A 26,062-nucleotide genomic window follows, 5' to 3' on the forward strand; every position below is an offset into this window, starting at 1 on the left:
GTCCAATACACTGACAGATACATCTCTACTTCCATAATGACAAATAAAAGTTGTCGTGTATTTCTCGCAAATAATTCTATTCATTTCGGTGGAAGTTGAATTGAGAAGGAAAATCGAGATGATTGTTTACCCTTGCTCTCTTAATGTCACGAGTGGGTGCCAATTCACTTTCGACAAGTTTTATCGGCTCGTTTCACGCTTGCATGAATAAAGCTAATTTTACCAAGCAAAATGAGATTTTAGTTTCCATCTTTCGATTTCCGTCAAAGTTAAATGACTTCCATTAATTCTGTATTTAAGGGGGGCAAGTCATGTAAATCAAAATTTTTTAGTAATTTTTTTTTCTTGCTTAAATTTATAGGAAATTTTCCGTAGAATATGAAAAAAAATAGTAGAAACCGATTTGAGAGTTCCTTCTATGTTATTTTCGTCGAAAAGCGAACGGTCGAATTGGGCGGAGTATTCATGTAGACGAGTCGGTCTTTCGATCTCTCTGTAATAAATGTTAACCTGGCTGTGTTAGAATAATGTTTGAAAAACAGGAAGATCTGCTCTATAGCCCTGGAATCGCAGATTAGTAAAAAACTGCGGTAAGTTAAAATAAATTACGATTTTTTCACGATTTTGTTACTCGAACTTTAAACGCGTTTTTCTCCAAACTACTTTTTTAAAATTGAACCTTTATTTGTAATTGTATTGTTTAAATAAATTATTTTTATTGCATAATTAACACGAAAATTTTTCGTAAAAATCAATACTTTTTTTTCTACGTGTCGCCATTTTTACAATTTTGCATTATTTTCTTTAAGAATAGGTTCAACAATTAATAACGCAAACCGTACAAAAAAGAAATCTATTTGGTTTTTTTGTTTCAGATGAATACAAGTAGCGCTACATTGCACGCCGACAGGTGACTTCAACGTCGACGCATTAGATTTACATTATTATTATTTATAAAATATATATTATTTTTCTGTCAAAAAATATTTTTTTAGTAGTTCAATATTACAATAACATACCCTGAAAATTTCAAAAGAATTGGTTGTATAATTTCCTCAAACAAAATTCCAAAAAATCACTCAATTTTCAGCGCGTTACATGACTTGCTCCCCTTAATAATTTGTGTTTTTAAATTTATCTTTAAAATTTCCTTTAAATTAGCTCTACATATATTTCTCTATTAATATATATTTATCTTTTATTTTTGTGTACAATATCAAATATCGAACTTTTACAATTGAATAAAAAATCACTATACTGCACTTATATATTAAAAATACGTAAGTCAAAAGCATTTAGCGCATAGCAACGTAACAGAATCATGTACAAAAAAGGTGATATTTTGTTTTTATTTTTTTCTTTATAAATATTTGAAAAGTAATCAAAAAAGCAAAAAATAAAAAGCAAAAAGCAAACTAATAATTACACCTAACAAATTAACACAAGGTATTGTGAAAGTAAATATATAACGTTAAGAATATTTTTCATAAAAAATTAATATTTTTACATTGTCAAAAGATTAACATTTTTATCAAGCTGTCACGTTAGCGCTGTTATTTGACGTATTACTTTATATATTATACATATAAAATGCAACAAATTACATTTGAAAGGTTCAAAGAGTCAATCAATAGCAGTAACAAGAGAGGATTAAAAAATCAAATATTTTCGACATGTTACATTTAGTTAGAATTTAATCAAAGTAACTAAAAGTAACAGGATGTATAACGTGTTGTTGATGATATCTCGAGAGAGAGAGAAAGATCGATCAATCCATATAATTTGAAGCAAACGAACGTGCGGCGCCGATTAAGGCGTTCCGCGCGCGGGTAGACTCGACGAACTTGAACTTGAGAAAAAATATGCGAGCATCGCCTTGAAGTTCTCTTCGTTGACTCTGACGAGATCCGGTTGACTAAACGAGAAAGAGCGAAAGAGGGAGACTGGAAACCAAAACAGGACTGACCGTATTGAGAAAATTATATTACTAGCAAAGGCCACACGACGTCGACGATCTCGAACGAGTCTCTTTCTCTCTCTCTCTCTCTCTCTCTCTCTCTCTCTCTCTCTCTCTCTCTCTCTCTCTCTCTCTCTCTCTCTCTCTCTCTCTCTCTCTCTCTCTCCCTCTCTCTCTCGTTTGCTTTTATTTCTTTGATTATGCCGTGACATAAACTGCCCAAAGCACTCTCCTTATATTAAGAGAATTAAACTCGTATCACGTATATTCGGCTGCTCGTTTTCCTTCACTATACGTCAAGTCAAAAAGATTTTAAAAATAAGAAGATTCTAAAGATTTCTAAAAATAACATTTGTCAGTGTAAATACGTTTGTAAAGAAATATTTTATAATCTTTACCAGATATGCTTATACATATAGATAATTAGTGTATAATAATATTTTAAGATACGATAAAAGCTATAATCAAAATAATATTAAAATATTATCACTATGATTAAATAAAGAAACTAATACAGTTTCTTACTACTAGTTGAAAAAAACTTTACCTAATTGTAGTGAAGAGGGTAAATTTTTCTAAAAAGATGTAAATAAAAGCTATAAAAATAAAGTATACGGTAAAAATTCAGAAAGAGAGAGAGATGGGAAAATGGAGAATTTATTGAAATTAATCAAGATTACAAAAAACTTGACATGTCACGAGATAAAGTTTGAATTTAATCCTTTGCAGTAACGACACATTGTCAATCAATTAATTTTGCCATAAAAATTTGCAATAGAAATCCATACATAGGCAATCGATTTCGATTTATGGATTACAGCAAAATGGGTGCAGAATAGGCAGTGTACGCTGCAGGTGCAACGGCATGAGTGCTGTAAGCTGCCAAGGGCGTTGCGGCGTAGGTGATCGGAGCTGCTGCGAGTGGAGCTGCAGCAAGCGTGTTGTAATTCCGGGCGATCACTTGACTGCTACTGGCCGTCACAATCGGTGCTGGCACTGCCGCGATTGCCGCAGGTGCCGCCAGAATTGCTCCTGGAGCAGGTGCAGGTGCAGCGTAAATGATAGTCAGGAGAACGGAGAGAATGTACTAGAAAAATAAATCGAATCATATGTTTATTAATAATCATGACACTAAAAGAGACAGAGAGACAGAGAAAGAGAGAGAGAGAGAGAGAGAGAGAGAGAGAGAGAGAGAGAGAGAGAGAGAAGAAAAAGAAGAAGAAATGGAGAACATATTAATCAGTAATGCACAAAAATTGTTATTGCAGTATATATTTCTAAAATGCTTAATTGAATAAAAAACTACTTCAAAAGAAGTGCAAATAATAACTTTCCAACAGATTTCACGTGCACATGAAATGTTGCTTTTTGAGAATGTAGAATGATAATTGTGTGAAATCAAGAAGGAATAATAATTTAATTACAAAATACTTAATAAATAATGTTTTTATAACAAGAATTAGATAACTTTAGGAACTTACCAGCTTGAACATGTTGAAAGGTTTAACGTCGAGAATGTTGTTCGAAACGAAGAAAGAAAGGATTCTGCCTTCCGAATGAAAAAGCAAAAGCCTTTATAGCGTTTCTGTTCGACCCCCAACTGATGGCACTTCGTCAAGGCCGTTGATACCTCTACCTCCTGGTTAACGAGCATCCCGAAGCGTAAATCTCCCCTCTTTTTCTCTTTCTTTCTTGACATAACTCTCTCTTTCTCTGTCGACGAACACGACGAGCATCGTCAACTGGCTTTCCTTTCGATGCCAATGTTTTCGTCACTGATTCGCAACAATTTTAACGACCTTCGATTAATGACTAGCGAAACAGCAACGCAAACGTTACACGCTTATATCCGGTAACGTTGTCTACATGCCTTTCTAAAAAAAAAACGCGAATTTATTCGATTTTTTCCAACTCTAATTAAATTACAATATCTCAAATCAATTAAAGGAGCATTATATTCCAAAGGTAATATTTCGATAGTGTATGTATGTTATACGTACATACACATCTGACATATTTCTCTTGAATTTTTCCTTTATTTCCCTTTGTGACAACTTCCAACCGCTCGCATTGGGGGTTGAAACATCGTCGCGTCGCGCGTCATTCATCTTTCTACGTATTGAGAAACAGGAATTACATTCCAGAATTTACGTCTACCATCTAACGAGAGGTCTTGCAAAGATTTGCGAGAACAAGATTCGTGGATCGATGGAACGGAACACGTACAAATTCAAGGATCTATGGAGCTCTATGCTCAACGACTACCAATTTGATCTAACGTACGAATACAGCTGTTCGCTAATTGTTAGCTACCAACCGTAAGCCGATCTGGACACAATCCACGTAATCATTTTCCCTGTCGCGCAACCTTGCCATACATTGTATTCGATCACGTACCTAGGCAGGGAGAATTACGTAACAATCCGCGCCATTCTCGTTTACATAATTCCAGTTGGGCAGATATCTCGGATATGGAGACAAGCGATAGGATTCAGCCCATCGTTCCATCAAGGCTGTTGTAAGTGATTTAGGATAGAAAAAAGAATCAGATTCTTGTCGCCAATTTATGTTCTCGCTACAAAAATGTATTATCAAATTCATTTTTTACCTTTTAAGATGCAAAAAATTGTCGGTATTACTTCTCCTACATATATCATACTCATATATACTACATGTCCTAGTACCTAATTCACTTATATTCAATTTAATATATCTTCAGCATACATATCTTTAGCATTAAAATAAGTATTAACGCGAGTATTAATTTCAAATACATTTAAAATTTGAAAATAAATGACGATTAAATCGATTAGGAGGGTGATGTATTCCTGTGAAATATTTCCGATTCGCGGAATCGTCGGGTATTCATCGCAAATCTGGTCGCGATTTTAGCATAACATTCTGGGTCACATACACACATACGCACGCATACCGATAATCTAGATAGCTGACAATTTATGTAAGCCTCTTCAGCAAGTGAATCACGTACTCAAGGAAAGTGCGTCGAAACACATGGCCAATCAGACAGACTCCGAAACGAAACCCCGACATTCCATTAAAAATGATGGAATGTGTTGACGTCGCGTCAACGCGTCCGAACGGAAAAGAAAAATATCGCTGGATAAGAGGGATCTCCTCAAGTACCTTCTAATAGTTTTTTCAACATCGACAGGGCGACAATCAATAGAAGAGTACGAATGGGACGAGAAAGAGATGCATGCGTCAAAAACCTTCTGATTATAGTTCTAGCGAGCAAACGGCGGCAATAATTGGAAACTCGAATCGTGCCCAGCCACATCGAAATCTCGCAACCTTGGAAGGTGTATCCTGTTTCTGATCGTACCCCACAATGATACGGCAAAAACAAATCTTCTATCTGGCGATAGTTTGCATATAACATCCATTCGAGGACAGATGTCGATCATTAATCTCAGATCGTCTTCTATCCCTTTGTTCTCTTCACAAAGAAATATACCGATCGGAAGAGAGATTCTTTGCGCAGAAACGCGCGTAATTATATAGATATATATATATATATATATATATATATATATATATATATATATATATATATATGTGTGTGTGTACTTATGTATCTCTTCAAAAAAGAATAAAGGAATGATTTTTAAATTACGGAATCGCATGTGTAAATGATTCTTCGTAGGAAATAAAATATAAAGAGATAGACAAATAAATGTTACAACTCTGAAAGAAACAAGGATGAGATAGGTTTTAGAGGTAGAGAAAACAATTAATTCTCTCTTCATAATTTAAAAAGCAAAAGAATTGTAAAGATGTCACAACGATTGCATTTTTGCATTTTCGCATAATGTAACACTGATATAATTTTGGAAATTTTTTGAAAGAAAGATTTAGATTACGCATTCAAGTTCTGCATAAGAAAAATGCTCGATGATGACAACACACTTACAACAGTCTTAAATCAGACTTGCGTTATCGACTCATACATGTCGACTTTTGTCTATCCAAACAGAATAATTAATTATCAATTTTGTACATTTCTATGGTGCAGTTGCAATATTAAAATATTATTATTTGTACATAATATAACACGAGAAAAAAAATTGTATATTTCACAGTAAGACAAAATCTATTAGGGAGCGTAGTATTCGAGTGATTATTAAAATGCAGCACGATCTAAAAATGGTGGCGACCATTGCGTGGCGATCGATCATAATAAATTATTCCGAATGTGCCCCCGCATTCAAGTTGTACAACATTGAATTTTAGTCACGGTGGGAGAAACTTTTTGTGTAATAGAAGGTACGATGTATGTATAAAAGACACTGAAGCAATCGAGAATAGGTATCACAGTTTTCGCAGCGAGACAATCACTACCGCAGTTAAAATGGTGACTAAAATTTTGGTAAGTTTTCGTGAGGAATTTAATATCCGCTATAAATATAAATATTATATTATTTATGTTTGTTGTCCTATATAATATTTTATAATAACAAATAAAAAAAATTTCTTTCAATTAACAAGTAATTCTCTAAATTTTACATACGCATCTTTTTCTTAATATCGAATAATAAAGAAATGCTTTTTTTAATTTAAATAGACATTTTCCAACTAATTTTAATACATACATATTCCTCTCTCCTACTTATATATATATATATATATATATATATATATATATATATATATATATGAATTTCTATTAATTAGAATATCCAAAATTAATTTGCTTCAATTATTTGAAGATTCTCGTGGGTGCTCTAGTAGCCGTCTGCTCCGGAGGAGCGATACCAGCAATTCCAGCTATTCCAGCGGCAGTGCCAGCGTCTGCGGCTCTGACAGTGGGAACCTATGCTACGAGTTACAGTGCACATGCCGTCAATCATGCCATAGCTGCCCCATATGTAGCGGCTGCACCATTGACTTACTCCGTTTATCACGCTTTGCCGGCCACATATTCCGCTCCTATCATTGCCGGAAGACGTTAAAAACTACATGAAACTGATCTCTATTCGTACAACAAATCTGGCAAATTCTAATTAAAAACTGCTATATTATTATCATACACTGTGTTATTATCATACACTTTTTTGAAAGTTTTTTCTTTACGTTGTAAATATAGTACACCGATGTATGTCGTGATTTTTTATTCATCTATTTCCCATCCTAAGTACGAACCCTAATTTTTTGTAATAACTTTTAATCAAGTCTCACAAAACGATATAATTTTTTGATTGCTTTTTCCAAAATCTTTTATTCTTGTGGATTCCTTTGTAAAAAAGGATAACTGGATAAAAAAAATACGTCTCTATGCTTCATTGCCATATTCTATTAATATAACTTACAATATTTATGTCGATAAACCTGATACAAATATAGTCTGTGCCACATTTTGTACTCGTAAACATTTCTTTTGAATTTTTCTTTTTGTCATGTACACGCACATATGTATATGTGTATATATTTATATATATATTTATACCTTAATAGATGTATCCTGTTTGTTGTCCTTACATTATGCACAATGTACAAACTATGATAAATAAAAAAGCGCAAGCGCGAATATATTATAAATATAAAAATTGACGCAATAAAAATAAAAATAAAATGGTAACTATTCTTAATGGCAGAAGCATTATAAAAAAAATCTATGTAAAAGAGATTAACAAAATATCATAAAACTTTCCGCGCACGAATGCACGAGTAAAGCGTAGTTATATAACGAAAAGTATGGCAAAAGTGACACAGGCAACATTATGCGCGTTGCCTACTTCCCTTCTCTTCCTTTTTTATTCGCTATATTCTGCTAAAAGTTGCGTGTATACAATATAATATATAACAATAAGCGCCTTTCGATTTGGCACAAAAGTTACAATATTTTTAGATCTTTGGTTTCGATAAATAGTTAGAGAGAGTAAATCCAGAAACTTCTGGAAGCGATAAGAAAATTAACATGTTTTTACGCGAGCTTGTAAATTGCGTTCATGTGTATTGCGTAAAACATGCCCCTCCCCTCCCTCTCTCTCTCTCTCTCTCTTTCTCTTTCTCTCTCTCTGTACGTGTGTGCGTGCGTGCGCGCGTGTACTTATCGTGTGCACGCACGCACGTATCGCACACGCATACATATCCCCCCCTTTTTTAGAAACACAATCGCTGTCGCGTGTATGTTTTTTAAACATAAATTTTTAAAGTTTATGTAAAAGAAACGCAATAATTGGAGCTTTATAAAATAGAGCTTGTAATATTGCATTTTACTTCAATAACAGAATACGTTAATATCACTAATATTCCTCGCTAAATTAATCGGCAAGAAAACGCAAAATTTTTAACAAAATTCGTACAAATTTGCATTTACATCAAAATATATATATTTGGACGAACGATTTGCGATAGCTGAAATACTTGTACCTTAGCTAAGGTTGCCTTTGCTAATTCAATATAATGACTAGAATAAAAACAAACGTTACAATCTGTTATCACCATGCAGAGATACTTATAGCTACTGCATTAGGCATCTTGATAATTTCGCAAATACGTATTAGAGCATCCCAGATAATATATAAAGTCATTTTATAAACAATTTGCAATTAAAAGAATATGTTATTTAAATAAAACTTATTACAAGTTATTAAAATATTGCTAGTGCATTTTTTAAATTCTCCTTTTTCTCTTTTTAAGAAAAAATTCAAATTTAATTTCTCAATCTCTAATAGTATAATTTTTGCAAGAAATGTTACTCTGGGATGCTACTTTTATCACCAAAGCCACGTTAAAGTATTTCTTGGTGACATATAGGTTCGAAATAGTGGAATATAAGCTAAGAGGTAAATAACATCTTAATATTTTTAATTATCACGGACGTGGCACTGGATCAGGTGTAATTGTTTTTTCTCCCCTCCCCATCCTTACTCATCAACCCACTCACTCACTCACTGACTCACTCATTCACTTCCGCCCTCCCCTCTTCATTCCATAAATAATCACGCATCACACATCATATATGCTTGCATAGCTTAGAGAAGGACAAATAATAAATAATTTAACAACTATTATAATTGTGAATAAATAAACTTCCCTCGAGGGATTATTCGATTATTCTGAAATAGATTTTCCTACGTAAAATCTTGTTCTACTTGATTTTGTTTAAAAAAATAACATCTGTTTTGAATGTCGTGAATGTATCATGTACACTTTTGTGCATTTATCACGTTAAATGACAGTGTTATGACTATCTGTCGTACGGTATTATTGATTTTTTCATTGTCTCCTTAAGTCTCGAAAAGCTTTGTTTTTTCTTTAATTTTTATCATGCGCGTCAAAATTTTCGTTATCACCGACTCAAGTATTAAACTGATCACGAGAATAAAATATAACTTTGCGCTATTTTTAATAACGTGCAAAAATGGCAGTTCCGTCGCGATATAAAAACATAATGTACATTTAAATAATTAACGATTTTTTAATAAAACTCATTCAGAGTAAAAATAATAAAACAAAGATCAGGATTCGAAGACATCCAAAACAAAAGTTGCCCAGAAGATGTTGACTACAAAACGTCATGGCATTTATTAATGACGATCAATAATAACCGGGATAATGATGATATCCGGATCTTGGAGGATGATACGGGGCCGGACTTACGGGATAACTGGGATTATACCCAGACAAAGGAGGTGGAGGCGGCGATAGCATTCGGCCTTCGCCAGTATCAGATACAGCCACGTGCGTAGTCGAGCCGACGGGTTGCGGACTGGTGATGACACGAGTACCTGAACCATGCAGATGATGCGATCTAGAAAGACTCAGATCGACACTATGCCTGCCGCCAGGAGTAAGATCCAAGCTGACCACTCGTACAACCTCGTTGTGTGGATAAGGTGGCGGTGGCGGAGGTGGCGACATAGAATAACTGCTCGTTCTACTGAGATCCACGCTTTGCCGTTCGCCAATGTCGTACAGATGGTGATGATGATAACGGGTGTTTTGCATCTGGGCGCCAAAACTGTGGTGGAAACCTCGTGCCGACATATCTAAACCCTGAAGCTCATTACTATTGAGTACCAATGGCTCAAAGTTGGATCTCTCACGAGTGAAATCCTGTTCAAGGGAATCGTACTTATAGGACGTCGATAAATCTAACTGTAACGCTTTCTCCTTTACCGACAGGCTAAGATTCTGCGCCACCGAGTCGCCCTCATCGCTCGACAGATTATCCGTCGGTACCTGATGATGATGATGATGATGATGGTGATGATGATGCACATCCTGATAACGGTGATTCGGCGTGGCCGACGGCGATACTAAGTCTTCTTGCTGCATGTGTATGTAATTTGGAGAAGAGACGCGCGGCAACTCTTCATGATGCAAATACTGTTCGATATTGTGCGTTCGCGAGGTGTTGATGTAATCGACTGGTCGATGCAGATGATAATCTACGTGTAGGTGAGTAGGAGGCGAGTGTCGATCGTCTGGAGTTGGTGCGGGCGAAATCAGTTCCTCCTCTTGTTGTACAATGTAAGAGTCTAGCTGATTTGGTGACCGCGGCTGCGGTATCGGTGACTGCAGTTGACTCGAGATGGAATAGAGATTGGCCTCGCGATCGTTGTCCTCTAAGATAGGGCTGGACACTGTTCCTATATCTCGCTCAGCTGCATCTAGAGCCGCTTCAACCAGCAAACTCGCGTTCGCGCTCTCTGTTCTACTCCGGTATACGTTCAACCGCAATTTATTGCTCTCTATCAAACTTGGCGCGGTTGTGCTGTCGCGTGAGATCGCTTTCTCGCTACCGTTATCCTTTCGACCGTCTTCAAAATCATACATATCGGAAGACGGTGCCGAGACCGTCGGTAAATGAGCAGAGATATCGGATGTAGGCGTAGGCGGTGGATTGAATTCATTGGTCAGCCACTTTTTGCTGCCCTTACTCAGCGTCCTCGATGTGTTGTACAAATCAACCTCCGTTTGTCCATTCTCCATCATCGTCGCATCAAGCCCACTGGACAAGGATGTGGTTTGAGTAGATGGAGTTGAAACCTGAGACTCTTGCTGCTCCATCTTGTATTTTATCGTAGAATTTGCCTCGCTTTGTAATGAATCTACGATGACATTATGAGCAGAATTTGCCACCGCTGCCGCCGTCTGTGCCGATGCCAACACCGACACCGATATTGAAATCGATATCGGTGCTGATGGCGATCCTGTGGTTGATTCCGCGGACGATATCGGAACTTGTGGAAGTGTCGGCGGCGCTGGTGGTGCCGGTGGTGCCGATGATGCCGGTACTGATACCGGTACTGGTGTAGATGCATCGACTTTTAAGCTGCTCTCTGAGCTGCAGTCGTCCAGAGACGGTAAACTGTTGCTATTGTCCTGCTGCACGAGAGAGTACACGATAACAGAAAAATTTTATTAAATATTAAATCTACATGTACACCACAACATGTGAGTACATATGATTATAATAGTATAGTAATAAATTATAAAATAAATTCACCTGTGAATTTCTTCTGCTGGAGCGAATAATCCTTCCACAAGGCACGTCCTCAACGAGGCCCCCGCTATACGCGTCAAAGGTATATGCCACAGATCTCTCGATCTTGGGCATCATTTCCTCTGTAAGACCGTGTACCTTCTTGTAATGAAACTGTAGACACTGTTTCGTGGTGAAAGCTGCCTTACAGCCGTTCTCTTTGCACCTAGTGGAGATAGAAAAAGAAAGAGAGAGAGAAAGAGAGAGAAAGAGCGCCATGCTTGAAAGTGGTATGCTTATTGCGAGAAAAATAATGACAGTTAAGAAACTTACCTAAATGGTTTTACCCCGCTATGGGTCAGCATATGTATCTTCAAGTTGCTTTTGTTCTGAAACATTTTTCCACATCGATCGCACGTTGCTGCGGCAATAACGTCTTTGTGATGAACCTCTTTCATGTGTCGCTGTAGAGCCGCGCGAGAACCCAGGAGTTTCAAACACAATTTACATTGAAATTCCCTTAACACCTCAGCCATATCTACATAAAATTATATTGCGTGTAAATATAATGAGAAAAACAAAGATGCCAATGTATTGCGATCAAAGGCGAATCGATTGCGTGCTATTACCGCTATGCATCCTCTTGATGTGTACTTTTAATTTTTGCGGTTGACAGAATTTACGACCACAGAAATCGCATAATGGTCGCGCCCGATGTGGATTCTGTGAGCATCCATAGGTTCGATGCATTTCTAAGTAATTCAGCCTTAAAAAAAATTTTCTACAATACTGACACTGATACGCGCCGCGACCTTCGTGCAACTCCGCTGCATGTTTCATAATATTATCTTTACCAAGCACCGTAGCGCCACAAACCTAAAAAAACGGAATAATCCAAAAGTAGGCAATTTTTCATTTAAATATAATATGAAATAGTCAAGTATCAAATACCTTGCAGTGATATTTTCTTATCGTTAAACTGTAATTCATGTCATGAAAGATACAGCAATGCAATCGATAATATATCGAGTGCGCAAAAATAAGATTGCATCCTCCACAATCTGAAAGTGATGCAAATGAGAGATTTCGTTACAGAGATGTTGATGATTAGTCTAACAAAACGCACACAGAATTGTACACACGTACTCGTTTTATTGATTTTATTTTTTCTCGTCCAAGTGGAAGATTGCGATTCAACCCAATAAGTAAGCTCCATCCCTGACACAATATTCTGAGTTGTAACAAAATACAGTTGGCCGTGCTTCGCAATTACCGCGATGTTTCTCTTCTCCTTTGTCTCAGCTGGTCTAATGTATCGAATCCAATTGCTTTTTAACGGATCTGTAGTACTAATATATGTACTCTTCCCATTATTATCTATCTAAAAAGAAAAAGATAAAAAAATTATTTTCGCAGAACAACAAACGGTTAATTAATTAATAACAGTAGATAAGATTAACTTAAAAATTCCAATGGATAAAAATAACAAAGGTACCTCCCAAATGTGACGCATCGAAAAATCATCTGGAATGTCCATTTCTCTAACGGGTATGCCGACAAGAGGGCCAAACTTGGCAAATATCGGAATCGGGTCCTTGGCGTAGACGCCGAGACCGTGATCAGTATTGGTCATTCTCAATTCAAGACAGTCGGGGAGAGAATCTCTGGCATATAAAGGCCGATCCATCTCTACTACTAGCTGCTTTTCCTCCCTTTGCACCTTTGGCTTAGCTTTGCATTGTTCTTGTTGGCTGGACGCTAGCGATTCGTCATCCGACTCGAAGCCGTCGTAAGCTAATCTACCATAACCTTCCGACATTGGATCATCCGATGTAATGGCTTTCATTATCTCTGTGTTCCCCTTGTGCTTGCCTAACCAGTTCTCGTAGGAGAGTGCGTCAGCTACGGTGTACTGCGACGTCGTCAAAGGACATGCGTCCTGCAAATGACGACAATTACATTCCTGACAGAGTTTGATTTTAATTGCAAGTCTTTGCGGCTCCGACGTGACGTCGTCGGTACCATGGGGGCCATCGGAGCCATCGGGAGCATCGGGATCATCGGTGCGACCATCGGGAACACCGGGACCATTAAGGTCATCGGAACAGTCGTCATTCTCAGCGATTCTTCCGGATCCTGCCGTTGAAGATGGCAGCTCAGTGATCTTCGATGGACACTCGTTTCGTGCTTCCTCTCGCACGACGATACCGTCTTGCGGCGCTTTTCGTACATCGTGATGTTTTTTGCTTTTATGCTCATTAGTGTGCTTGTGCTTTCTTCGACGGTGTTTCAATATCATCGCCTCATCTAAAGGATTGCTTTCAGCGAAATCTTTTGCGGAGTTATCTTCGATTTGCGCATCATGACGCGGACGTTTTCGTCTCCTTTTTACTTTGTGATCCTCTGTGTCCTTGGATTCGTACGATTCCGCACAACGTGGCATCAATCTGGCCTGGTCTTCTTTCTCAGATGCGTCTGCAGTAGCGGATACCTCGATCATATCATCGGTACTGGGTGCGGGATTCAATAAATATTCCACGTCTTTGTTTAACTCTTGAGTGTCATACACGTACTTCGGAAGAGACGACGCCGTGGTATCGTCAAAATGCAACTTAATTTTATTATCTCGTAAAGTATTCCTCGTCGAATCGCCAGGTATATCCGTTGCTTTTACTTTGCATTTGGTGTCGCTACTCGTCGTGCTATTTACATCATTTCGAAATCTTATACTATCTACGTGATCAGTCTTGGTCGTAGAGGCTTCAACGTCTTTTGTGTCGATTTCAAAGCTCTCAATATCTAATTTTAATTTACCATCTAAATCACTGATTACAGTCGTTTCACGATTATTCGAACTTCTGCTGCTCTGTGTCAAACTATTCCGTGCATCTGGTACCGTCTCATTGATATCTTCCGATCTGTCTAGTCCAATAGAGCCGCTATCTTCGACGCCGTTTTTCAAATGTCGTCGTTTCTTCCGTTTGTCCTTGCGATGCTTTGTCTTGTTCTTGTGATGCTTTGATTTTGAACTACGTCGCACGTGCAATTTGATCGCATTGTCTAGCACCTCTGACACGCTCTCACTTATCGTACGGGCAGAAGGCATCTCGACCGTGTTCGACACGAAGTCTCGTTTCCTCGAACTTGTGCGAACAAATTGCTGCTGCTGTTCCACCTCTTCATCTTCTTTATTGGAGTTTTCAGTCTTGACAGCTTTCTTATCCTGCTTGCCATGATTACGATTTGCTTTCCAGTTCTCTGCCCCATTGCATTTACCCTGTTGCCTATAGGTATATAAAAAGATTTAGATCAATATCAGAGTATGATTTCTTTGAATACGTTTTACATTTTTATTTGCATAAATTGCACGTTTTCAGAATTACACAAAATTGCGTCCAATGTCAATTTCGTTATATCAGATAAATCATGGAAATGAGAAATTGAGCAAATAAACCTTTAATCGTAGTTAAAGTTTTATTTTATTTTATTAAAATACTACTCCAAAGTATAGTAATTATATATGAAGAATTAGTCTAACTGAAATGAATAAAATTGAAAAATTTTAACCACGGCCATTTCCGTCTGTGTAAAGAAAAAGAGTCAAATGCTTTTTGATCGAGATTTTAAAAACATGCGCCTTCCACAACCACAACGGTATCGATTCGCGTGACAAGTCACAGATCCTCCGGCATCAACCCCACACCGTGCGTACATCGCCCCCGCAAGATGGCGATTCGACGAAATGCATTCGGTGAGAGTAGGGGGAAGACCGAACGCGTGACAGGGAGGCTTTGTCGAGTAACTGCGGGTGGCTCGTGCGCGATGTCGACAGACGCGATACGAAATGCGACACGATGCGTTCGTTGCACGGCGTCGGACACGGCAAACGGCGATCACAATCTCACAACGACGATGACAGCGGTGACACGCGTCACCGAAACCTACCTAGTGGTAGTGGTAGTGGTAGCGGATTCGGCGAGGTCCAGCAAGTACACTGCGACATCCTCGTCAGTCGTGAGACCAAGGCGTTTCTTCAGCGACAGCCAGCGTTTGCTATTCGTCACGCCGATATGTACGCTGCGAAAGTGTTTCGCTGCCGCCACTTCTGAGACGGTCGTCGCACCGGGCCGTGGCGGTTGTGGTGACTGCGGCGGCAGTAGTGGTTGATATTGTTGCCGCTGCTGTTGGATGCTTCTCGTGTTCCCCGACTCCTTTACATGCCGCGTGCTCCTTTTCGGCATAACTACATCGTACAAATCTCGGTTACGAGAAGCTACGATAAGAAACAAATCCGAATACGAAATCCCGCCGCGAAAGGACACCTCCGGACGGGAGGACGCGCACCGATATTATCCTATCCTCTTTATGCTCACCGCCGCCTGCCACCGCCACCGCCACCACCACTACCGCCTCCACCCACTCTCACCCACCCAGTCATCTCGCTCGCGCGCGCTCTCTCTCTCTCTCTCTCGTTCATGTTTCCCTCTTTGTTTCTCTTCCGAGTCGGCCATTCTATTTTATCGATTGCACGTTCGCGAGATGCAACGCGCAACGCTCCCCGCCAATCCCGCCATCCGCGATTCGACTCGAATCATTCGACGCTGATTCTTTGTTTATAGTCGTTCTGGCGATTATATGTAATCGATACATTGATAGCAGAGAGAAACCTGAGAGCGGCCACCGCGACTTTTTTCGTGCGACCGAAATTTGATTAGCATTAGCGTGGATGTAAAGCCCGTTCTACATTAATCGCAATCGCCAGTTGCAATTTGCAACACCCAATGACTGTCGAGCTTTAACTAGAAACTAAGCGCTTATTGGATGTCGCAAGTCGCAACTGGCTGCTTCCGATTAATGTAAAGGGCCATCTAGAATGGAGAGTCATAGGTCGTAGCAGTAGTCGTAGAAAATGTCTCCACTTCGTATTGCTTTATGCCCAGTCTACAATGAGTCGTTGGTCGTTGGTCGTAAGAAATTTAACCAATCACAGTTGATCTTAGAGAAGAATAACCGAACATAATTGGTTAAATTTCTTACGACCAACGACCAACGACTCATTGTAGACTGGGCATTACTGTTTACAGCCTACAGCAGACATTGAGCCAATTCATTGCGTGCTTACGATGAGCGTTGGGGCATTCGGGATTAGTTTTTGGTCGCCTTTCTTTGGGTACGTTCCGTTTCACGCATGATACGCATGATGCATCGTTCATCCTTGTTGTTTGTCAAACGTTAAACAAGGATGAACAATGCATTATGCGCATCATGCGTTGAAACGGAACGCAGCCCTAGTCAAACATCGGTCGCATGAAAAAGGCCGCAGTGGCCACTCTCAGGTTCCTCTCTGTTGGTAGCAATGGATTTGGTATCACGTACAGTGATGCCAATGTAACAGTTTTCCCGCCAGATCTAGCATTTTTCAAAGCTCATGTAGACAATGGGTGCATCCAGGAGCGCAACCGTTCACTGAGCGGCTCAGTAGCAATTAAAGGAGTACCATCACTCCTTGAGAGTAGATTTCTCCTGGCTAAATGGGACCTACCTTGTGTTGCTCCTGGTCAAATCTTCTGGCTGTTATATCAGTTAGAGAATAAGACAATTTTTTTCACTATCACACAAAGCTGAATGACAGCGCCAGCAGAAATTTATCCAATAAAAAAATGTTAACATAAAAAATTAATAGTCATACTAAAAAGACAAAAATTAATAAAAATATAATTTTGTAAAAGAAACAATGCAAAAATTATATTGTTAATTAGCTCTTATTTTTTCAGTATAATTGTCATTTTTCTACATCAAACAGAAATTTTACAAAAGAAGAAATCAGTAACATCATACATGTTGGACATAATTCGTATATGATTATATAAACTTATATGTTTTAATAAAAATGACAAAAAATTTTACCGGGTAATGCGTACATTACGATCGAGTATATCATTACGAAAAAATGCTAGAAAAATCATTGAATATATTTATGTTAATTTTTAACACCTAACTTTTAATAAATTTCTTCTTTCTTCCGGCCAAGATTGAACTTACCTTTTGTTGATCCTGGCCAAATCAATTCTGGCTGCATGACAGACAAGATAATTTTATAAGTAATAGCGAATCGAACAAATATATACATTTATACATATTTTATTAAAAATGACAAAAAAAATTTACTGGGTAACACGTACATTACGATCGAGTCTATCATTACGAAAAAATGCTAGAAAAACCATTGAATATATTTATGTTAATTTCTGACATCTAACTTTTAATAAATTTCTTCTTTCTTCCGGCCAGATTGGACTCACCTTTCGTTGATCCTGGCCAAATCAAACAAATATATACATTTATACATATTTTATTTAAAATGACAAAAAAAATTCACCGGGTAACACGTACATTACGATCGAGTCTATCATTACGAAAAAATGCTAGAAAAACCATTGAATATATTTATGTTAATTTCTGACATCTAACTTTTAATAAATTTCTTCTTTCTTCCGGCCAGATTCAACTCACCTTTCGTTGATCCTGGCCAAATCAATTCTGGCTGCATGACAGCTAGATAATTTTATAAGTAATGGCAATTATACATTTATACATTTATACATATTTTAATATATAATTGATTAAATATATAGATGTATGATTGTATAGAAGTAATTTTGTATTATTTTAGTATTATGGTAATTTGTTTGTTTATTAATTGTAGCGGTATAAATACTTAAGGTTAACATTAAAGGTAGTAAGGATTAGTCAAGACGCCTAACGATAACTTTAAATAGATGATTGTATAAGCTGAAGAGAATAAATATATTATTATTATTATTATTATTACATATTTTATTAAAAATGACAAAAAAAATTTACAGGGTAACCCGTACATTACGATCGAGTATATCATTACGAAAAAATGCAAACAAAAAACATTTAGTACAACGAATCTATAAAATGTCGCATTTATTTGTACTATTTATAATAATAATATATAAACACATTTAATGTAAATTTCATAGATTCATTGTTAGATTAAAAAAATCGTCACTCACCAATCCGATGCGCAACGAACGGAGTTATTCAGCCACGAAGCGATGATACTGTAACATACAAACATAAGATTCAAATTAAAACAGTGCTCAAAATAATAAATATTTAAAATTGAAAATTTTACGCGCACATTGAACTTTTAAAGTTCGACTTTGAAACACATACGCATATGCACACACGTAGGCACATATATTTAGTAATATTTTTAAAAGTTCCATTTTTTAAAAAAGATTATTACAAAATGTGTAATATATAAAATGTTAGATACATTCTTTTTCTTTTTCTAAATACTTTTAAAATTTGCTGAGATAAAACCGAATAAATAATAAAAATCATTTGTGCAAATAAAAAATATTTACCCCGAGGTTGCTCCGCTGATGATGATGCCCTTCCTGGACCTCCTCCTCCTCTCAAAACAGGCTGTCACGCAGTCCTTCCTTTCGTCGTCTCGAGACACTCGCAAAAAGCACTCGCGATTACATATGTTACAATCGCGCGAGGACTAATTAATTGTTAAAAGTCTTTCGCGCGACATACTAATGCGTCACTCCACGTTTATAACCCCATGATGATTTCCAATTCGGAGAATGCCCAATGGAATCAAGACCACCTTGATCAGACCAGTACAGAACACACGGTAACTAACACGAGCAAACACCGCGCAGAAGAAACAAAATTACAATCGTATTAAGATCGTAATCAAGAATTCTTACTGCCGTCAATCGTTTGCCAATTATAGAACGTGTATCTCAAATAACTCGACAACCGTGACAGCGTGTCCTCTGCGTCCCATTACCAGCTTTTTTAGGTGCGTCATCGGTCGTCGAGCATCTCGATGAGCGTCCAATACTGTCAATATTTCAAAGTGCGACCCGGAAAGAGCGGTTTCTCGAACCAAGAGCTCATTCGAATGGGAGTTATACAAGGTGAATTTCAATGGCTGTCCCAACTTTTTACCATGAAAGACGGAATTACCGACTGCAATCTTAGTACACATATGTACGACATATGCATGTGCACATGTCATACATGTGTGTACTAAGATCACAATCAGTAATCCCATCTCTCACGGTAAAAAGTTGGGACAGCCATTAAAATTTACCCTGTATGAAAAGTCCTTTTAGTCCTTTATTCACTTGAACGGCACTCCCGAAGCAAACGCGACGAACCGGCTGCGGTTCGTTTATTTTCATTTTAATCGGCGACGAGATTACATCGGCTTATGATTCATCGTTGACTCCTTGTGATCCATCGTTGACTCTTTAATTATCTTAAAAGAAATAAGTTACGCGTTAAAAATATAAACTATCGTATTATGTCTCCTTGTCCCCCAAAAATTATCCAATAAACAATTTTTTACATCAAATTATGTAATTATGTACACATGTGTTTATATTAATTACTCTTTCTAAAATTTCTGTTTAATATAAAAAATAATAGTCATATTAAAGAGACAAAAATTAATAGAATGATAATCTTTGCATTGTTTCTTTTACAGAATTAAGTATAAAAAATGAGGAAAAATCGCCCATAAATAAATAAATATACATTCTTTAAATCATAAATATATATGATTACACATGGACACATTTTTTCATTTCTTCATATTTTTGTAAAAGGAACAATGCAAAAATGATCTTGTTAATTAGTTCTTGTCTAGATGTTTGTGTGTTACTGTAACACACAACATAAAATTTAAATTGGTGTTTAAAATTATCAATTTGATACAAATTAATAACAAATTGATTATAATGACACATTTAGTTATCACTGCAAACAATACGATAATGTAATATGATGTATATTAACAGCCAAGAAATTGTTATTTTTCAACAACGAATTGTCCTTGTTCTGATAATATTATATTTAATGACATTCATAAATATGTTTTTCATTTAAAGTATATTCATAAACAAGATATTTTCACTTGTTATATTAATGAAATATGGAATAAGAGTTTGTAATATTAGCAAATATTTTCTTGTTTAATGATCTTATTGATAAATATATAATTATATTCTTAAGTTTAAGTTTTTTATTTGTTGTCTTTTTTACTGTATTGTAAATCAAAGATATCTTTTATTTATTGTTTATTACAAGTATAGAGTAACTTGAAATGTTTTAAAAGATTATTAAATATTAATTAATAATCATTCAAAACGTTTTAAGTTATTCTCTACTTATAATAATAAACAATAAATAATAATATACTCTACTAACAGTACGGTAGAAAAAATATAAAAAGAAGAGACATAACTATTAGGAATGTAAAAATATAAGAATATGTACTGCACAAATTATTAAATAATGATAGTATTATAATAATAAGTATATTTTTGTTTTAAAACAAGACTTAATTAGTTTAATTGTATTATGTTTCCACATAGCTTTGTTACAAAAAAACTGTAAATGCGGAAATTTTGTAACAAGTGAAAATATGTGTAATAAAAATGATTTGTTTTCGGATCTTTCATTTTTTATTAATAAAATGCGATTGCAATATTCTTTACATTTGTATTTTTTAAAATAATTATAAAATATTAAAATACAAAAAAATATATATTTTTTACTTCCATAAGCATTTAATATTGTTGAAGTAAAATATTATACGTGATTTACGAGTGACACTGACACGAGAAGAAGTTTACGTGTCATGATTGGCGGTCGCGCCCGCGTCGTTTGCGTGCCTAGCCGAGGTAATGATTAATCCGCGACGAGTTTCACATCTATCTATGATGTGACAGTTCAAGATAATCGAGATTAGTAACGTGTTGACGTGCGCGAGGTTAGTGGCGAGTTAGTTTTTAGTTTTATGCATAATTTGCATATTACATCATGGATTACATCGTTGAAGGGAATACGGCTAATTTGAAGAATTTAGTAAAACATGCGTTGTAATCAGATAAGTTACACAAAATTATCATTTTTGGTATAGAATAAATATTCTGAGATAAGAGTAATACTTTGTGTTACGTTTTATTTTTAGTTATATTAAAGGAAAGAGAGGAAGAAACGCTTTATTTGAACCGGAAGAAGAATAAGAAAAGAAAAGAGTGGACGAGTAAAACATCAAAGCTCGGAATGTATAGTGTGTCAGTATATGCTGCTGTTGATAAGAAGTTCACCGAGGTTCATCCCTTTTTAAATTGAGCGAAGTACTATCATATAGAATACTATCATATAAAGAATTGATAGGGCAATTCATGTTAAAAGGATTATTTGAAGGTATACTTTCTAGTTCTTCGAGTACATCATTATCTTGTGACAGGCCAGGTAATAGTTACCAGTGTTACATTTTTATTTAAAGAATATTGTATTACAACTGTGTGGTTCTTAAAGATATTGTACAACCATCTTTTTTAGATTCGGAAATAGATAAAATATGTGAAATCATGTCTAAAACTATTATAAAGTATAAGTCTAATAATGTCACTGGCCTGCCGATGACGCGGTCACAGGCTGTAATATCGGAGGTATGTTGATATGGATGTTTATATGGAGAAGGATTATCTCTACGTCTGTCTAATAACTGTCATGCATTTTATGCGAGCTGGACATACAAATAAGACACAGAAATATACAGATAAGGCTTTTAATCAAATTAAAAAATAAAAAGTAAATATTTAAATACTTTGTTCTCAAAATAATTTATTATAATCAAGACAATTCTTTTCATATATTTACAAAGATCACATTCAAAATTTTTATTTATATTTTTGATTCTCTAACTTATTTTTTTGTAAATGGTACAACACGTTATCTCATATTTTACTTTTCATTCTCTTTGCATCAATTTAATATATCATTATATTTATTGCTGTTTTACAATTAAGATTGTAGTTAAATTGTAATAATACATTTATAATTATATTGATTGTTCTTTTACAGTTATCGATAATAAACCTATTTTGTTTTAATTAATGCTCTTGGAACATATAATTATGTACTGGTTTGTAATGGGAAATAAAAACGTGGCTCTTACAGAAATTTTTCAGATTTGTTAACTTTGCAGGAGACAGCCTATGTTACTTAAAGGCCATGGATCACATTCACAATTTCCATAAGAGTCACGCTTTTTCTCATTCCAATGCACATGAATGTATGTTCTAAGAGCATTAATGCCCGTATTCATAGTCAGGCCTTATACTTAAGGCCTTCTTAAATTTGTCTTTAGATACTTTGTAGCCAATAAAATGATGCGTAGAGCATCTAAAGATAAACCTAAAGCTTTAAATATAAGGTTTGACTATGAATACGGGCATAAGTAAAACACTGACAAAATAGATTTATTATCAATAACTGTAAAAGAACAATAAACACAATTATAAACGTACAATTATAATTTAGCTACAAATAACAAATTTTTTGAATATAATCTTTGTGAATAGAGAAAAAATAAATTGTTTCAGGAACAACAAAGTATTTAATTACTTTTCAGTTTTTCAATTTGACTAAGAGCCTTATTGGTATATTTCTGTGTCTTATTCATATATCCGGCTTATAAATAGTATGCATGACAGTTACTAAATAGACTAAGACAGATAACTCTTACAAATAATCCTTGGACATCCATATAAACATATTTCCAATATTGCAGCTTGTGATCATGTCATCGACAGATCAGCTGCGTGACATTATAGTCTGTATACTTTGTTGTAATTGTCAATTTCAATATATTGTAAAAGAATAATAAACCAATCACTTCATCTTATCATTTTTTTTTGTAAAACTACGTTATATTTGGTACTTTCAAACAGACACGTTCAGTCAGCCACACTGTTAATTTCGAGCTTTGAAGTTAATTATATTATGTAATATTCAGAAGAAAATTTCCAATAAAAACTAAAATAATAATAATACTTAAATACAAAATTATTTTTAAAAAATACACATTGTGACACTTACTCGTAGTAAACATTTAACAATTAACATATTTTCTATAGTGCATATATATATTATATATTTTCAATATTGCTGTTGGACAATATTTTATTTAAGAAAATTTATTGTAAAGAAAAAGGTTTTTCTTGATAAGTCTTGATAAAAAATATAAACATATTTTTTTTTCTTTGACAAATTAGAATTCTTAATTGATGTTTTTGCAACAATCATATTTTTGGCAATTATAATAACGCAAATATCTGCTTGTAATAGTTAAGTTATACACTCTAATGTTACAATATGAAATAATAATTATCAAAAATAAAAGACAGGTCTATTATTTACTGTTCAATGTACGAAGAAAAAATATGTGAAATTAAAAGCGGAATGCTTTTATCATACATTATCGGTTGATCAAGTACTGCAATATAAATGTTACTTACCAAATAAATATCGCAACGTCCGCCCTGGAAGCGATTTATATCAAGATTGTCACGATCTGCTAATGAGAAAAGAACGCACATTAAAATAGCGAAAAAATTCCTTTCCCGCGCGATTAACGTTGCACATCACAATTGAGTGTCGCGCAATCGCGCGATCTTCACTCGAATGAATATTAATAAATACCGAATTATGACGTAAAATTGATATGTGTTACACTTACCAATTAAGTGATTCGCGATGCCACTTGTTCCGGAATCGATTCACCTTCCGTCCGTTACGTTCTAACAGCGACACGTAAAAAAGTGGAGTGAAATGGCTTCGTCACTCTCGCGCGGTCAACTTCACGCGTCTCAAAGTGACGCCACGCCGCACGGTCGGTACGCCGAATCTTTTTGCAGCATCCTTGCTGCCAGCCATCCTCTCCGTGCAGCACGATGGTGCAAAGAGATTCGATGCTGGCATACGCGTTCTTATATGCCCACACAAATAATTGATGATGCGACGACTGTCTTTCCGATATTACGGGCAATATGCGATTAAAATGGCGAAGGGATTTCTTCTCGCGCGATCACGATTGACATATATGTCGTTACGAATCGATTTCGATCTTCGCTCAAACAGTGTTGACAGATACGCTTGAACGAATTACAAGGCAAGGTTGATACGTGTTATATTTACCAATTAAGAGATTCGCGATGCCGCTTGTTCTGGAGCCGATCCACCTTGCGTTTGTTACGTTTTCACAGCGATATGCAAAAGGATGGAGTGAAACGACTTCGTCACTTTCGCGCGGTTAACTTCACGCGCCGAAAGTAACGCCGCGCCGCGGCGCGCGCCGCGCCACGCGGTAGCGGTATTTTAAATCAAATATAGCGGATTATTTTTTCAGGAGTTGGCAACATTGATCACATAATAGCTGCCGACACTGTCGATAGTGCGACTGTGCCACTATACGAAAGCAGCGACGAGTGTCAACCATCAGGTGGCGGACTGGTGGAGTGGTAAATGATTTTAGAGTACGCGAGGATGTCACGCAGAGCGATTAAAGCGATTAATTGGTCGGCGCTTGCCGAAAAAATTCCGGAAACAGAAAAAACAGCATTCGCCGCTTTCAAAGCTAAATCTGATCAGTACTTGCGACGGTCAGTGAATATCACCTTTTTTCGTGTCACATATGAGCATATTACATAATATGTGATATTTCTTGTTAAATGTTATATATTTCTGTTATTAAATGCTAAAGAAGAAAATATTGTTTCAATCAAAAGATTTCCTTTAGCTTACCATGAATAAAACTTTACATCTAGATACTTTGCTATATAACCTTACTTGGTTGTGCCTACACTCCATTCTACATCTCTTTGAAGAGAATTAGAACCATATCTCTCACATCATCCATCTACACTTTTATAATATACTCAAACAACGAAATTTTATTTTACGCGAGCAGTATGTTTAGAATAAAAAACAATTTTAATGCTAATCTTCTGAATAAAAATATATTATTTTTATGTCTCAATCGTAGAATGAACATGAATCCCGAAACTCCTCCAAAAATCAACTGGTCATATTATAAGAAAAGTATCCCAGTACCTGGGTTAGTCGACAAGTTTCAAAAAGAATATGAAGCCTTTAAAATACCATATCCAGAAGATAAATATACTTCCGAAGTTGAGGCTGAAGAAAAGCAAGTGGTAAGATACTTATAATTATCTTATATTTTAAGTTTAAGTTTATTTCTAAATCAAAGGATATATTACAGCATATAAAAATTGAAGAATTTATGAAGGAGTCAAATGAACGTATCGTTACTGCCAACAAGGAAATTGATAGAATAAAAAGTTTGCTGCCATTTTCTGAAATGACTATGGAAGATTTCCGAGATGCCTATCCAGACCTTGCTATAAACTCCGATAAACCAACCGTTTGGCCACATATTCCTGAAGTGCAGCCAGAGAACGAGAAAGGACGACCAACGCATCATTAATATTACATTCTGTAATGCGTTCAGAATACGAAGTGTAGTCGTAATTTACTTCTAGCGTACGATTCTGGACCGCGTGCTAAGTTGGAGAAAAAAATATTATCTTCTTTGTTTCTGTAATATGTCTTCAAAGTAAATTTATTTACAGAGAGGTACATATAACCTCCTTTTGTTCCACACCGTTGATACATACCTTGGCACAGAAGGAATAGAAATATACTTTAATATAACCAAAAAAAAGGGCTATAATCTTTATTTTTACCATATATATTACAAAATTGTATTAATGCAATAATAGCGTTAG

The 26,062-nt window shown here is 35.9% G+C and overlaps 4 protein-coding genes and 1 long non-coding RNA gene across 10 annotated transcripts; 2 read left to right on the forward strand and 3 right to left on the reverse strand.

The window, feature by feature from the left end:
* Window positions 1-861: 861 nt before the first annotated feature.
* Window positions 862-5,402, reverse strand: LOC105828241 (cuticle protein 19.8). 3 transcript variants are annotated; one of them, XM_036292440.1, is made up of 3 exons: window positions 4,355-5,402; window positions 3,439-4,069; window positions 862-3,044 (listed from the first exon to the last, which is right to left on the reverse strand). In XM_036292440.1, exons 2-3 carry the CDS (start codon window positions 3,448-3,450, stop codon window positions 2,772-2,774), a joined length of 285 nt encoding a protein of 94 aa, XP_036148333.1. In that variant the 5' UTR covers window positions 3,451-4,069; window positions 4,355-5,402; the 3' UTR covers window positions 862-2,771. The 3 variants fall into 3 exon arrangements, with proteins under 3 accessions (XP_036148333.1, XP_012521938.1, XP_012521937.1); XM_012666484.3 differs by having other exon boundaries at window positions 3,439-3,831; window positions 3,958-5,402; XM_012666483.3 differs by having other exon boundaries at window positions 3,439-5,402.
* Window positions 5,403-5,744: 342 nt separating this feature from the next.
* Window positions 5,745-7,073, forward strand: LOC105834759. Its single transcript, XM_036292441.1, has 2 exons — window positions 5,745-6,344; window positions 6,685-7,073. Exons 1-2 carry the CDS (start codon window positions 6,327-6,329, stop codon window positions 6,925-6,927), a joined length of 261 nt encoding a protein of 86 aa, XP_036148334.1. The 5' UTR covers window positions 5,745-6,326; the 3' UTR covers window positions 6,928-7,073.
* Window positions 7,074-7,250: 177 nt separating this feature from the next.
* LOC105834762 lies at window positions 7,251-16,378 on the reverse strand. 3 transcript variants are annotated; one of them, XM_036292436.1, is made up of 8 exons: window positions 15,354-16,378; window positions 12,904-14,692; window positions 12,555-12,789; window positions 12,360-12,469; window positions 12,038-12,284; window positions 11,742-11,946; window positions 11,433-11,634; window positions 7,251-11,308 (listed from the first exon to the last, which is right to left on the reverse strand). In XM_036292436.1, the coding sequence occupies exons 1-8, from the start codon at window positions 15,647-15,649 to the stop codon at window positions 9,518-9,520; spliced, it is 4,875 nt and encodes a 1,624-aa protein (XP_036148329.1). In that variant the 5' UTR covers window positions 15,650-16,378; the 3' UTR covers window positions 7,251-9,517. The 3 variants fall into 3 exon arrangements, with proteins under 3 accessions (XP_036148329.1, XP_012532911.1, XP_036148330.1); XM_012677457.3 differs by having other exon boundaries at window positions 7,251-11,311; XM_036292437.1 differs by lacking the exon at window positions 15,354-16,378 and adding an exon at window positions 14,976-15,347 and having other exon boundaries at window positions 7,251-11,311.
* LOC105834765 (ATP synthase subunit d, mitochondrial) lies at window positions 14,001-25,998 on the forward strand. Of its 2 annotated transcripts, XM_036292438.1 has the most exons (5): window positions 14,001-14,007; window positions 23,846-23,850; window positions 24,788-24,916; window positions 25,300-25,468; window positions 25,537-25,998. In XM_036292438.1, exons 3-5 carry the CDS (start codon window positions 24,801-24,803, stop codon window positions 25,759-25,761), a joined length of 510 nt encoding a protein of 169 aa, XP_036148331.1. In that variant the 5' UTR covers window positions 14,001-14,007; window positions 23,846-23,850; window positions 24,788-24,800; the 3' UTR covers window positions 25,762-25,998. The 2 variants fall into 2 exon arrangements, with proteins under 2 accessions (XP_036148331.1, XP_028046673.1); XM_028190872.2 differs by lacking the exons at window positions 14,001-14,007; window positions 23,846-23,850 and having other exon boundaries at window positions 24,696-24,916.
* Window positions 19,192-24,616, reverse strand: LOC105834406. Its single transcript, XR_004964727.1, has 3 exons — window positions 23,995-24,616; window positions 23,774-23,832; window positions 19,192-19,719 (listed from the first exon to the last, which is right to left on the reverse strand). It is a non-coding gene; the product is annotated as an uncharacterized LOC105834406 (long non-coding RNA).
* Window positions 25,999-26,062: the final 64 nt, after the last annotated feature.

The sequence above is a fragment of the Monomorium pharaonis genome, chromosome 9 (assembly GCF_013373865.1).
Source record: "Monomorium pharaonis isolate MP-MQ-018 chromosome 9, ASM1337386v2, whole genome shotgun sequence".
Taxonomy (NCBI): domain Eukaryota; kingdom Metazoa; phylum Arthropoda; class Insecta; order Hymenoptera; family Formicidae; genus Monomorium; species Monomorium pharaonis.